Consider the following 15281-nt stretch of genomic DNA (forward strand, 5'->3'; position numbering starts at 1 on the left):
CAAATAATAATCGTTGATCGACGACTTTTAACCATCCCAACTATCCCACTGTGCCACCACTGCCGTTCGGTTGCCAGGGAGGTGAGCCAAGTCACAAGGTGGAAACCTTTCCCATTTATTGATTCATATCACGTTCTACGTTTAGGTTTGCAGTGCAGGATTGTTTTTTTCTTTTGATTTTTGACTAGTGCCCAGTTGGAAAAATTGTAAATACAGTGTGCATGGCAATCGGAACCCAATGTGGTCGCGGAAGTGATTTCGAGTTGAGCTCGTTGAAAAATTTCGCGTGAAGCCGTGTCGGAAAATCCTTACGGTGAAAAACACTCTCGCCCACAACGATGCTGCCGATGTTGGAGGTGGTGGCGCTGAATCATCTTTGTCACAATCGACGACCCCCGCAAGCCCGCCGGGAATCCGCGGAACTCCGGCCTCCGATGGGCAAGGTGGGGCCAATCTGAGCAAACAATTGGCCCAACAATCCCAGAACTTCCTCTCGCTCGGGTCCTGCGTCACGATGGGAAATTGCCTCAAAGGATGCCTTTCGGAGGAGAACCAAGCTCGGTAATATGGCCCTTTGGACCTGGTTGCAGGTCCAATCCTGAAGCCCACAGGGGAAGCCGGAGCAGTACAAAATCGATAACTCATTTGCGTGCTGCGGGCGCCCTCCTCCCTTTAACCCCTGCTTCCTTTGTGGTTGCGGAAAACCCGCTTTTCCGGCACATTTCCTTACTTTTCCTCTTCTCTATTTTCCTTTTCTTTTTTGTTTGCTGTTAATCCTGTTGCCGTTCACCGGACGTGGAAAAAAAAATCTCAATCGCGGAACCGGATTAACAAAAAAATAAGGCTGAGCGCCAGTGATAGCCAGTATGAGGTGAGTCCTTAAGGTTTGAGTTGGAAGTACGTACACTAGCCTGTCCCATTTTGAGGTCATGTCGAGGAATTTCAGGTGCTCACTTCTTAAATGGTAGATTATGATGTTAGGAACAATGTTTTCTTAGACAAGAAAAAATAATAAAATACTTTCTCGCACCCCCTAGTCGATTTACTGAAAAAAGTCACTTTTTTGAACAAATTTTCTAAAATCGCTTGGAATCAATACAAAAACTGTTTCGATCAGGTGTGTATTATCTTCAAACGATAGGTTTTTGTCCATAGATTAAGATGCACTATCAATATTGGACCAAAATTTAAGTTTTTGGACTCTCCCAGGCGGATTTGTGTCGAAATAATCGCATTTTTTCGAAACTTTTTTCAGAAATGTTCATTTAATTTAGGGTAGCCTATTTTTCCCAGTAAAACCAATACATGCAACTTGTAGGAAATTTTATGGCGAACATTTTTTCCTCTGAGAAAATGCAATTTTGACACTCCAGAGCCGAGATATTTGAGTTTTAGTGAGGAAAAAAGTGCCAATTTTCAAAATTTCTCAGAATTCAGAAGCAAGGCCTACTAATTACACGAGCATATGGCAAGCATATGTCTCAAAGGTCAGGATATGCTTTTTTATAGTAATTTTGGCCGCTGAATCCGAATCTGAAATCAAATTTCGTGTAAACAGTGATGTTTTGGAGCTACACCCTTTTGGAATGTTATTTGCGTGTTTAAGAGGCAGTTTTTGTAAATATTGCTCCGTTTGTTCTAGAGGTCGTATCGAGGTGCTCCGATTTGATTGAAACTTTTAGCGTTTGTTTGTCTATACATGAGATGAACTCATGCCAAATATGAGCCCTCTATGACAAAGGGAAGCGGGGTAAAACATTGAAGTTTGAATTTTCCAAGGATTTCGAATATGACAAAAGTGGGACTAAAAAGAGCCGCTATGGATGCCTACAGGACTATAACTAACGTTGTAAAATGTTTGTTATAGAAAAATCGAAAAACTATGAGAAAAACTGCGATTGGCCAAAAAGTTATTACCGTAGGCTTATAGTCCATGAAATTCCCTAACTTTTGAACTAAAAGAGTATGGGTGTTGGAGGTTGCTGCAAAAAAAATTAACAGTAATTTGCAAAAGCTATGAGAATAAATTAAACCAATCCTGGATGTCTATGGCTCATTTTGAAGTGCTTCAAAAGACCTTTCGAATGCATCTAAGAGAGTGGGAATTGATGAAGTTTTACTAAAATGCGAGCAATTTAATTTTAAGATTTATTATGTTTTTTACCCCGCTTCCCTTTGTCGTAGAGGGCTCATATTTGGCATGAGTTCATCTCATGTATAGACAAACAAACGCACAAAGTTTCATCCAAATCGGAGCACCTCGATACGACCTCTAGAACAAACGGAGCAATATTTACAAAAACTGCCTCTTAAACACGCAAATAACATTCCAAAAGGGTGTAGCTCCAAAACATCACTGTTTACACGAAATTTGATTTCAGATTCGGATTCAGCGGCCAAAATTACTATAAAAAAGCATATCCTGACCTTTGAGACATATGCTTGCTACATCGTGTAATTAGTAGGCCTTGCTTCTGAATTCTGAGAAATTTTGAAAATTGGCACTTTTTTCCTCACTAAAACTCAAATATCTCGGCTCTGGAGTGTCGAAATTGCATTTTCTCAGAGGAAAAAATGTTCGCCATAAAATTTCCTACAAGTTGCATGTATTGGTTTTACTGGGAAAAATAGGCTACCCTAAATTAAATGAACATTTCTGAAAAAAGTTTCGAAAAAATGCGATTTTTTCGACACAAATCCGCCTGGGAGAGTCCAAAAACTTAAATTTTGGTCCAATATTGATAGTGCATCTTAATCTATGGACAAAAACCTATCGTTTGAAGATAATACACACCTGATCGAAACAGTTTTTGTATTGATTCCAAGCGATTTTAGAAAATTTGTTCAAAAAAGTGACTTTTTTCAGTAAATCGACTAGGGGGTGCGAGAAAGTATTTTATTATTTTTTCTTGTCTAAGAAAACATTGTTCCTAACATCATAATCTACCATTTAAGAAGTGAGCACCTGAAATTCCTCGACATGACCTCAAAATGGGACAGGCTAACGTACACGCACCTCGTATAGCAAACAGGTACAATTAGCATTTTTGCTCCCCTAGGGAAAGAGGGAGGGCGATTCAATCATAATAATAATCATTAGATGGCGTCGAAAAAGTTCTAGTGCCTGGGGTGTGTGAGAATGAGCTTTGCATGCAAATGAAAGTGATTGGTCGGTTCGGTCATACACGAAGTGCGGAATTTAATGTATACACTTTCAAGGCTGTGATCGGCCAACGACGACGTTCACTTTTAAAGAGGGTTAAGGAGTTTTTTTGGTCATGGTTCGGTGATTAGCGTTTAGTTTAAACGTGTATTTTTTTTTTGTTCTACAGTCATTCCACATATTCGGAACACTTTTGTGATAATTTGTCAATAGCATGCCAAATGCAGCTTTTCTCTCGACTCTACTATTTTTAGTACCTTTATTTGGACATTTTCTTGCTGTTTCACTAGTAAAAGTAGTTAATTTTGAACAAAAACTGCATTTTGAGACTATTTTATTCAGAGCAGCAAAACACTGCCTCCAAACTGCCTATTCCATGATTGTGGGATGCTATTGTGCCTCCCACAATTGTGAAACACCTGAATTTAACTGATATTTTAACAAAAAAAGTTATCAGACCATGGATATCACTAAGCTTTAGTTTCACTGGTTGCAGTGTGTGAAGTCATTATTTTGTTACAAATATGTACTCCTGGAGAGATCCAAAGTTTGTTTACATCCGTAAGAAAAAAGTGTTCTGAATTTGTGGATTTCGAGGGTCCAAGTTTTTCTTCAAAAACTTGATATAAGAGTTCAAATTTGCAGTTGTTCGATACAGCATTCGAAAGATCGCATGAAAAGCTTTCAAATGAAGGTAAAAGCGATTCATTAAGTTCAATTACCGATTTGCTATGACTTTTTTAACATTGGCCGATCTGTAAACTGTTCCGAATATGAGCGATGACTGTAGAAGATTTCTAACCGTAAATCGAGGTTGATTTGATTTAATTGATATTATTTAAACATTATTCAACCGGTATGGCTTACATCAAGATTTTCATTGAAAACATGTATTAGGATAAGCCATACAATATATTGCAATTTCGCAGATTCTTTTCAATGAAAATTAATTCAGTTCAAAAAGTTGTTTGACAACCTTTCAAATCTAAAGGTAACTTTGCCAAAAAAAAATCATACCCGTAGAACAAATCCGTTAAATTTGACTGTTTAATGATTAGGTACACTTTTGACCAAAATTGACTCTCAAAAACTCAGCATGATATACAATTTTGTGCAATTGATCGACAGAAAAAAGTTTAATTTTGGATGGTTTGTTGAACAATAGCTTTTTTTAGTAATGTTATCAAAACATTTGTAAAATGTGATATTCAAAAGAAACTGATGAAAAATGCACCAGTTCTGATGTAAAACTACTAATGACCGATTCTTTCGTGACGGGACAACGTTTGTACGCATATGTTTTCATTTCTTTGCTGATAACTTTAAAATCTGTGGGTACCAATATATATACAAATTTGGAAAGTACATCAAATTTCCAATAAGATTCACTCCAGCAAACATTTGAAAACACAAAGTTTGAGTCAAGTGATATACAAATGTAGCGTGACAGGACAACATCGTACAATTGGATCATTTTAATTTTTATACACAAAAGTGAAGAAATCTGCTCTCCTATTAAGTTTTTGAAAAAAAACCTTTTTCTACAGTTGTTTCTATAATGAAAAACGAAGATTTTGCTTCCTGGATCACCCAATTTCGTAAAATTTTATTGATTTGACAGGTACTTTTTTCGTGACGGGACAACGCAGATATTTTGCAAATGAGGGTTTTGCTCGCGTTGTCCCGTCACGAAATGAAGCAATAATTGTGAAAATCTCTACTGACTAGTCAACTTTAACTAATTTAGGGTGGCTGAGCTTGAATATGACTCCTAGAAAACTCCGAAGTATTCAGGGAATGTGCAATCCAAGATGGCGGCCAATATGGTGATGCTAGAATATTCGATATTTTATAAAGAAATGTAACCGGCAATGAAGAGGTCAAATTCACCTAAGGATTGCTGAACTCGAATATGAGCCAAAGAATAATCCAAAATACTCAGGGAATTTACAATCCAAGATGGCGGCCAATATGGCGAAGCTAGAAAATTAGATTTTTGCCTTCCTCACCTTACTGAGGAAAGGCTATAAAATCACTCGAAAAATGAACTTTTTAATTAGACCTCCTAGACCTACCTTCATTTGTACATATCGACTCAGAATCACCAGCTGAGCAAATGTCTGTGTGTTTGGCTGTATGTAGACATGTGTACCGAATCAATGTCACTGGAATAACTCGTCACTGACTGAGCCGATTTTGACCGTATTGGCCTCATTCGATTCGTCTTGGGGTCCCATAAGCCCCTATTGAAATTTATAAGATTTCGTAAAGTACATCAAAAGTTATGCTTAAAAAACTGCTGCATATAAATTTCACAATTTGCAAAAAGGGTGGTTTTTGCATGAAAACCTGTCATATTATATATTTTTAGAAAGGTTCTGAAATGACCTTTCTTGTGGATTAAGAATTTTCAAGATCTGACTTACCTAACAAAACTTACAAGCAGTTCTGAATTCACATAACCTCAAATGATCGGGTCTGATCCACAGACAACAGACGTAGCGGCTAGAACAAAATAATTTGAAAATCGTGTGTAAAAACATGGCTGCCGCATCCTGCTAATCTACTAGCGCCATCTGTTAGCCTATTGCCACTCTCTAAAGCAGCCATGATGGTTTTCTGAGAAGGTGTGTTTGAAAATGCATCACCCAAAAATGTTTAAAAAATATTTTATTTAAATTTTTCGAAAAAAAAATAAAAAGGTAAAGATTAAGTTTTTATGATATAGTAAATCTACTTTAATTATTAATTAACACGATTTACGAGCACATGGAAGTTTTTTTTTCATTTAATTATCAATATTTAAAAAATAGTCTAATCTGATGCTTTTTTAAACACAGCAACCAAGGCCGCGCTTGAGGCTGTCAAATTCTTGCTGGTTGTGTTTATAAACAAAACCAACAAAGGTGAGCGAAAAGAAGGAGGAGACCCGGTGAAAATCGGGAGCATGGGCAAGCGTTTCTTGGAGGATAAAAGATTCGGAACCAGAAACGAAACAATCCGGATCTGTCGAAGGAAAAACAGCAAGGTTTGACACGGTAAAGTCTGGATGTCATCGGCGCCGTCAGCCGAGTTCACGTTCGAATAGGGACGTGGCGTTACATCGTGCTGCCATCTGGTTTTTTTAAGTGCAAGAGTGGAAAAGTGCTGAGTCATCGTCTAAAAATAGACGGCGTCCTATCTCGCCCAGCAAAATTAAGTCGATAAAGCAGTCGGTTTCGATGAGAAAAAGTGGAAAACGGGGTCTAAAAATAGCGACGCCATCCCCCTATGGTCACTTATCGTGATCTCCGGCGCGACGACCGGCTGTCGTGTGGCCAGCGTGGTCCCGGTTATAGGACAATTTTATAATTTGTTTATGAGATTGTGTTTATTCCGCGAACATGAGCCCGCTCAAAAATGGCGCCACGACCGGATTTTGTCGTTTAAAATGACCTGCGGCTGTATCCACATGTGATTGGAATCTGGCCGCAGTCTGAGATGTTCACTTCCGGCGAACCCTCGTCGCCATACCAAAGGCCTGAATCTTGAATGTTCTCCCCGGCGCGTCAGATTCCTTCACCGGATTTCTAGTGCAAACGATCCTCAAACACCAGAACCAGAACAAACGATTACAAACGTTGAAAACCAACAAAATGAAAGTAGGCGGAAAGCGATATTTTGACAGCGGGCAATGTGTCAGGGCAAAGCGACTGCAGCGCCACAAACGGATTGCCACAACTAAAAAATCTGTAGCAATGATTTACACAAGGGAAGAATCGAGCCCAAACGTCTGTTGTCTGTGTTATTACTCATCATTTATTTTTATAAGGACCTCTTAGGTGCTGCGATCGCGTTAGCGGAGATCCATAAACACTGTGGACACTTTAGGGGGGTTGGAATTACTCTATAAATGAGAGGAAGGCATCAACCACCTAAAGGTGGATTAAGTAACGTTTTTTTTCAGATGTATAACAGGCAATCTATAAGTCAAATTTAACTAATTTGGGGTCGCTGAACTTGAATATGAGCTCTAGAATATTCCAAAATACTCAGGGAATGTGCAACCCAAGATGGCGGCCAATATGGCGAAGCTAGAAAATTTGTTTTTTTTTTTCAGATGTGTAACAGGCAATCAACGGATCAAATTTAACTAATCAACTTGAATATGAGCCATATAATACTACAAAGTACTAAGGTAATGTGCAATCCAACATGGTGGTCAATATGGCGATGGCGAAGCTAAGAATTTGAATTGCATTCCCAGAGTACTTATTTATTTATTTGTCACCGTATTCGGCATTATGCCGCACAGACTGTTCTAAGAACTTAAGAATATTTTATGGCTTAAGCTCGAGTTTAGCATCCTCAAATTAATTAAATTTGACCTGTTGACTGCCTGTTACATTTCTGTATGAAAAATTCCAAGATTCTAGGTTCGCCATCTTGGCCGCCATCTTGAACTTCACATTTCCCGAATACTTTGAAGTATTCAAGAGGTCGTATCCGAGTTCAGCGATCCCAAATTAGTTAAATTTGACTAGTTGATTGAACTTAAAAATCCTTTTATGGTGGTTTTTCCATTCAGCCGCCATATTAGACGCCATCTTGAATATCTCGCTTCCCTTTGAGACTCAGGAAAATCAACAGGCAAATTTGGATTCAGGAGGGTCGATTTAGTCTAGATCGATCAAAAACTGGCCTGTTACACGATTTGCTTCTAGACACGAAAAATGAACACCTTTATTGAATTCGTGCCTTGACCAAAAAATTGGCGTGACGGGACAACGCAAACTTGCGTCTGGTTCCTTTTGACCAATTTTCGATTTCTAATAAGCATTTTAAAGGGTTTTTTGAGTACGAAAAGAATCCAAAATATGATGCAAATCCGATTTCACGAACCATTGCAAACTAAACAATTGTAATTTTTCGTGACGGGACAACGCTTCCATATACCCCCTTTTTAAATGTCCTGTATAATTTTATACCTACAGAATCTGCTTTTGTCAATAAGAGGGCTTATAAAAGAGTCATTTTACTATAAAATTCCGTTTAGAATGATTAAATTTCTGCATTCCATCCATTAATTTGAGTAATTATTTAAAAAAGTTGGGAAAATTAAAAATTTCCAGCGTTTATACATTTTACAACTTTTGCTCACAGATATGCTTAGAACAGGAACTTTGGTGTGGAAATATGTTTTTTTGTGTGGTTAAAATAGTTGGAAAACAGGAAAAATTATTATAACCATCCAAAGTTCAACTTGAAAAAATGACTACTTGGTAAACAAGCGCTAAGAATCGGTCAAATTTGTTTTTCACAAAATCTGACACCATTCTCCGATGTGATATAACAATACGAGTAAAATGGTAAACTATTTATTAATGTTTCATTTCAATAGGTATTGTTATCAAGAATCGACGAACTATGCATCATTGTTTGACCTCATTTGACTAACAGAAGTTGAGTAAATTATAGTAAAAACCCTGGTAATTTTTATATTAAAAAAAAATTAATGACGCGAAAAACTTATGATTAGGAACGCATTTTATTATATCTTAAAAAATGTTGAAGATCCGAAAATGCAGTCCGTTTTTCGAATTTCATTCATGACACTTTAAGAGTATAAAATTCCTGTTTACCAACGTTTTTGTATCTACAGTAAAAAAATGTTACCTTCTTTTTTTATATTCATAAAAAAATAATTTCATTAAAAAATGATACATGAAAATTCAAAAAGTAGTATCTTTTGAAGGATTGTTTTGATCGTTTTGGTGTCTTCTGCAAAGTTGTAGATGTGGATAAGAATTACACTGAAAAAAATGATACAAGGCAAAAAAAAAGATTTGTAATTTAACTTTTTGTCACTGAAACTTGATTTGAGACCATCCATAAACCACGTAGACACTTTAGGGGGGGGGGGAGGTTCAGCGGTTGTCCACGCTCCATATTTAAAACTTTTTTGTATGGAAATTGTCCACGAAGGGGGGGGGGGGGTTGAGATCACCAAAAAAGTGTCCACATGGTTTATGGATGGTCTTTTAGCAAAAAAAAACATTATTATTTTTTTTTTCATTTTCTGATATGTTTTATGGGACATCAATTGCCAAATTTTCACAAATTTCCAGGTTGTGCAAAAAATCATTGAACAAGTTATGAATTTTTGAATCAATACTAATTTAATCCAAAACTCGAAATATTGGTCGCAAACATTTTTCAACTTCATTTTTCGATGTAAAATCAAATTTGCAATCAAAAAGTACTTCAGAGAAATTTTGATAAAGTGCATCGTTTTCAAGTTAAAGCCATTTTTAGGTAACTATTTTGAAAATAGTCGCAGTTATTTTTTTAAATTAGTACACATGTTTGCCCACTTTTGAAAAGAATAGCTTAGAAAATTCTCTATATTTTGCTTTTTTGAACTTTGTTGATACGACCGTTAGTTGTTGAAATATTGCCATGCAAAAATTTAAAAACAGGAAAATTGATGTTTTCTAAGTCTCTTCCAAACAGCCCACCTAATGACGATATCTCAGCAACTAATGGTCCGATTTACAATGTTAAAATATGAAACATTCCTGAAATTTTCCGATCTTTCCGAAATCAATATTTTCAAAAAAATAAATCAAGTTTTCAAAAAAAATTAAAATATTGTAAGAGAATAAGAGAATGGTGGAATGTGACTTTGAAAACATCAAATTTCCTGTTTTTAAACCATTGCATGGCAATCTCTTAGCAACTAAGTATTGACGATTTTTTCGCCGAAAAAAAAACTTTTTGCGGTAGAGTACAACAAAATTTAATAAAAATTTGAAATATTTTTGATCGATTCCAAACTTGCTCAATATAATTTTAAATGCAGGAAAATACATTTCAAAGTTATTTGAGTTGATTATACTTCTATTTTCACAACAATTTTGAAGTTTTTTGCCTTTTGAAGTGAGCAATTTATAACGAAATCGGCTGATTTTGTGAATTTTTTTTTCACAAAATCCGTTTTATTCTACATTTGAATTGGAATATAAAGAAGCAAGGCCAAAAATTTGGCCGACGTATTATTTTTAAATGTTATATTTGAAAAAATTATAAATGTAACCCAATTTTGTTTTTTTACTGTAATTTTTAATCAGAATCAAATAAAGATGAAGAACACTGTTTTTGAGATATAGCAAAATAAATTTTAATTGAAGTAAAAAAATGCAGTTTTTTATTTTAAAAAGTTCTCAAAATTACCATAATTTAGACTATACTATAACTATAAGTTCAGAAAATTTCCTAAAACATTTAAGGTTGAACCTCTGGTTGCTGAGATACAACGGATAAAAGAAAAACAATCAGGAAAGTTGATGTATTAAAAGTCTCACGAAAACAGTTTAAAAAAAGAAGTATTTGTTAAATTATCTGATATTTCTGATTTGTGAAGATTTGGGACTCAAGACTAATATTTCAAATGGCCAATGCTCAATATCAAGCAATTTTGATATGTCAGTAATCATTAAAAAAAAAAGTAATTTATTACCTGAAAAATTGCAGCAATCAAAAATTTTGGGTATCATTTCTATTTTTACTAAAATTAAACCATATTATTAAAATTGACAGAATAAGGGTTTTGTGTTTTTTTGTTAATTTTAAATTCGGCAAAAACTCGTTTACCTATATTTTTCTGGATAGTCCTCATCATTACCCATAACTTTGCCGAATACACTAAATCGAATATTCACATACCATTTTTGTAAGGAAAAAAAAATGTTTGAAATCTTATATGGATGAATCAATGACACAAAATGGCTTCTTTGTTTCTTAGGGAAGGTCCCCAAAAAGTTTGAGCTAACTATTAAAATACAAGATGAATCCATTTCCGGAATTTGGGGGGAATCGCTCAAGTTGTCGTGATCGTGCTATCTTATCGCATGTCGATTTTGGGTCAAATACAGGCTCTCAATGTCTTTTTAAATTGGTTTTTAAATTATGATTACGATATGATCACGATAGAACATCTTTCCTGAAATCGATTTCAAAGTGTTTTTTTTTCTTTTGTCCAATTCAGTGTAACAAATAAGTAAACATTTTCTAAAATACTTTTTTAACAGACATTGAACCATATTTTTTTATATTTAACATTCAAACAGATGCTGGTTGAGGGAACATTGCCGCGACAAGCGCAAAAACAGCAATCAAAAGCAAAGGTAGAACTATTAAAATTTACTTGATCTGATTTCCCCACACTAATGCTCGTTCGCTTTCAGGAAAAACCAAAACTCTTCAGCAAATTTTGGAAAAGAAAAGACGTGGAGTACTCAAGACTGAACAAATCAAAAAACAACAATAATTTTATAGACCGCGGGAACAGTAGTAATCAGCGTCGGAAATCAGGGTAAGGTTCATTTCTGATACTTAGAAGTAAACATGTAAAATATTGTTATTCTTCAGATCGGAAATTCAACTGCAGTGCCTCGACGCCCACTCGCTGCTGCTGGTGTCGAAGGACGGGACGGCGCGCCGGAATGGCTACCACGACCTCAACACGGACATGACGTCCACGCCGGGCAGCTCGCTTGATTTGGAGTGGGAGAACGACTACGCGAACGGGTATCAGGGGGGTGGACCGTGGTGAGTAGAAGGCTTCCATCACGACTTGAAGTTTATCCTAAAATTTTTCTCTCTCTTTCAGGACCTCATCCGAGCCTCGGGACGACCCCCAACCGCTGCCCTACCCCAACCCGCTGGACCCGGTGTTCAAGGTCGAGGAGTGGTCCACGCTGAAGCGCAGCAAGGACCGCATCAACTTTATCCGCCGCACCGCACTTCCGCGCACACCCGAACATCCTCTCCAGCACGGGGAGTCCTACTCCGGCGGCGGTGGCCCGGGGACGCCCTCCCTGCGCAGTTACGCCGGCTCGTACGCGTCCTCTTCACACATATCAACGCCGGAGGATTCGCTCGAGTGGGACGTCGACCAGGACCGGCAGGTTTGTCAATCGGAGAACGAGTCGCTCGATCTGGAGACGAAGGAGCTGCTGGCGGAGATCGAACAGCTGAAGAACCGGGTGCTGAACGAGACTGGTGCTAACATCAAGGATCTCAAGTTTGACGAGTCGTCCATCAGCTGATTTGGCTTGGACCGAGGAGACAGAGATGGTGCTGATCGAGAACAGAAAATCAAACACATATATATATCTTTATATAGTCGGTTAGATTAGACTTGTTGAAACACGTTTTAGGAAAATTAATAAAAGAGAACAAATTCCCAAAGTAACTAACCACTAAATCAATCGTGTCGGACAATTTCGTAGATCGACTAGTGCGTGGGTTGAACAGTTAAGATCAAAAAAAGAGATGGTGTAATTTTTATATTTATTGTGACTTGTATTTATTCGCGTTTGTAAAACAATTCTAATAAAAGACAGTTTAATCAAATATGGTTAAAAAAAGACATAATGAGCAATTCCAGCTCAAATCAGGATTTTTTCTGGTACTTTTGTACCCGACCCTCTCCGATTTCAATGAAACTTTGAAGACATGTAATCCTAGGCCTATATAAGTCATTTTTGTGTATATGGAGCCAATAGTACTCGAGAATAACATTTGAGAAGGGCGTAAGGTATTTAAATATTTTTGTATTTTGTAATTTAAAAATTACTGTATCTCGAAGCCGTTGCATCGTATCAAAAAGTGGTCAAAGACAAACTTGTAGGAAATTGGACGGGCTTTCTGAAAAAAATACACTGAAACAAAAATACACGCCACTTTTATGTCATTTTTCAATTTTTAAGTTTAAAAGTTAAATTTGAAGGTGGTCACGATTTTTTTTCGCTCAAAATTTTTGAGGAAATACCCTAAGATGTAACCAAAAGACTGACGAAAATTGCAGGATGGTATGTCTCTCCTAAAAAAAATACAAAAATCATTTACTAAAACTGTTTCTTTGAAAAGTGGTCTAAACGTCAATTTTTTAAAAAACCGGTAGTGGGAATCGATTCCCCAGATAATTTTACATATATGTCTCCATATTGACCATTGTCCTATGTCCAATCCTTGGGAAGATACAGCGGGTTTAAAAATAAAAATGTTGAAAAAACGGGATTTTTGGTGGTTTTTGGCATTTTCTATATGACAGACTTGGTTTTTCAGTCTCGTAAATATTTTTACCGGAAAGCTCGTCCAATTTCTCATAAGTTTGCCTTTGACAGCTTTTTGATTTATATCGTTTTTATATTTACGTAATCAAATTTACTATCCTGGTTTCTACCACACTGAAAAAAATATTCTATTTTCAGTTATAAGCAATGTAATTAAACTTATATCTGTAAGCCCTTACATCCAATTGAAATGCTGTCAAAGGCAAACTTATGGGAAATTGGACGAGCTTTCCGGTAAAAATATTTACGAGACTGAAAAACCAAGTCTGTCATATAGAAATTGTCAAAAACCACCAAAAATCCCGTTTTTTCAACATTTTGCCTTCCTCACTGAGGTAAGGCTATAATCCTGCTCTAAAAATGAACTTTGTATAAAAACGTCGTAGACCCACCTTCATGTATACATATCGACTCAGAATCGAAAACTGAACAAATGTCTGTGTGTATGTGTGTGTGTATGTGTGTGTGTATGTATGTATGTGACCAACAAACTAGCTCATGTTTCTCGGCACTGGCTGAACCGATTTGACCCGAACCTGTTGCATTCGACTTGGTTTAGGGTCCCATAGATCGAGTTTTATACAGATTGAAGTTTCGATAAGTAGTTCAAAAGTTATGTATAAAAATGTGTTTTCACATATATCCGGATCTCACTTAAATGTATGTAAACCATGTCCGGGTCCATCATCCGACCCATCGTTGGTTAGGTTATCAAAAGACCTTTCCAACGAGTCCAAAACATTGATGATCTGGCAACCCTGTCTCGAGATATGGCCACTTAAGTGACATTTATGTACTTTTTTGAAGCCGGATCTCACTTAAATGTATGTAAACTATGTCCGGATCCACCATTCAACCCATCGTTGGTTAGGTTATCAAAAGACCTTTCCAACGAGTTTAAAACATTGATGATCTGGCAACCCTGTCTCGAGGTATGGCCACTTAAGTGATATTTATGTACTTTTTGAAAGCCGGATCTCACTTAAATGTATGAAAACTATGTCCGGATCCACCATCCGACCTATCGTTGGTTAGGTTATCAAAAGACCTTTCCAACGAGTCCAAAACATTGAAGATCTGGCAACCCTGTCTCGAGGTATGGCCACTTAAGTGATATTTATGTACTTTTTTGAAGCCGGATCTCACTTAAATGTATGTAAACCATGTCCGGATCCACCATCCGACCCATTGTTGGTTAGGTTATCAAAAGACTTTCCAAAGAGTCCAAAACATTGAAGATCTGGCAACCCTGTCTCGAGGGATGGCCACTTAAGTGATATTTATGTACTTTTTTGAAGCCGGATCTCACTTAAATGTATGTAAACCATGTCCGGATCCACCATCCGACCCATTGTTTGTTAGGTTATCAAAAGACCTTTCTAACGAGTCCAAAACATTGATGATCTGGCAACCCTGTCTCGAGATTTGGCCACTTAAGTGATATTTATGTACTTTTTTATTCTGGATCTTAAAAATAGATGAAATTTTTGTACAATTCCATCATATCAGCCATTGTTGGTAATAAGTGAGGAAGGCTCCAACCACATAGGTGGATTAAGTTAGTTTTTATTTTTAAAACCGCTGTATCTTCCCAAGGATTGGACATAGGACAATGGTCAATATGGAGACTTTTATGTAAAATTGTCTGGAGAATCGATTCCCACTACCGGTTTTTAAAAATTTTGACGTTTAGACCACTTTTCAAAAAAACATTTTTAGTAAATGATTTTTGTATTTTTTTAGGAGAGTTATACCATTCTGCATTTTTCGTCAGTCTTTTAGTAACATTTTAGGCTATTTCCTCAAAAATTTCGAACGAAAAAAAATCGTGACATCACCTTCAAATTTAAGTTTTAGACTTAAAAAAAAAAAATCTCATAGATATGGCATGTATTTTTGTTTCAGTGTATTTTTTTCAGAAAGCCCGTCCAATTTCCTACAAGTTTGTCTTTAACCATTTTGATACGACGCAACGGCTTCGAGATACAGTAATTTTTAAA

At 36.6% G+C, this 15281-nt stretch overlaps 1 protein-coding gene across 1 annotated transcript; it reads left to right on the top strand.

Annotated features, from left to right (window-relative positions):
* Positions 1-270: 270 nt before the first annotated feature.
* LOC120428850 (uncharacterized) lies at positions 271-12579 on the top strand. The gene is made up of 6 exons (XM_039593973.2): positions 271-561; positions 844-871; positions 11272-11328; positions 11389-11516; positions 11573-11752; positions 11814-12579. The coding sequence occupies exons 1-6, from the start codon at positions 515-517 to the stop codon at positions 12250-12252; spliced, it is 879 nt and encodes a 292-aa protein (XP_039449907.1). The 5' UTR covers positions 271-514; the 3' UTR covers positions 12253-12579.
* The last annotated feature ends 2702 nt before the right edge of the window (positions 12580-15281 follow it).

This window comes from Culex pipiens, chromosome 2, assembly GCF_016801865.2.
Source record: "Culex pipiens pallens isolate TS chromosome 2, TS_CPP_V2, whole genome shotgun sequence".
NCBI classification, from domain to species: domain Eukaryota; kingdom Metazoa; phylum Arthropoda; class Insecta; order Diptera; family Culicidae; genus Culex; species Culex pipiens.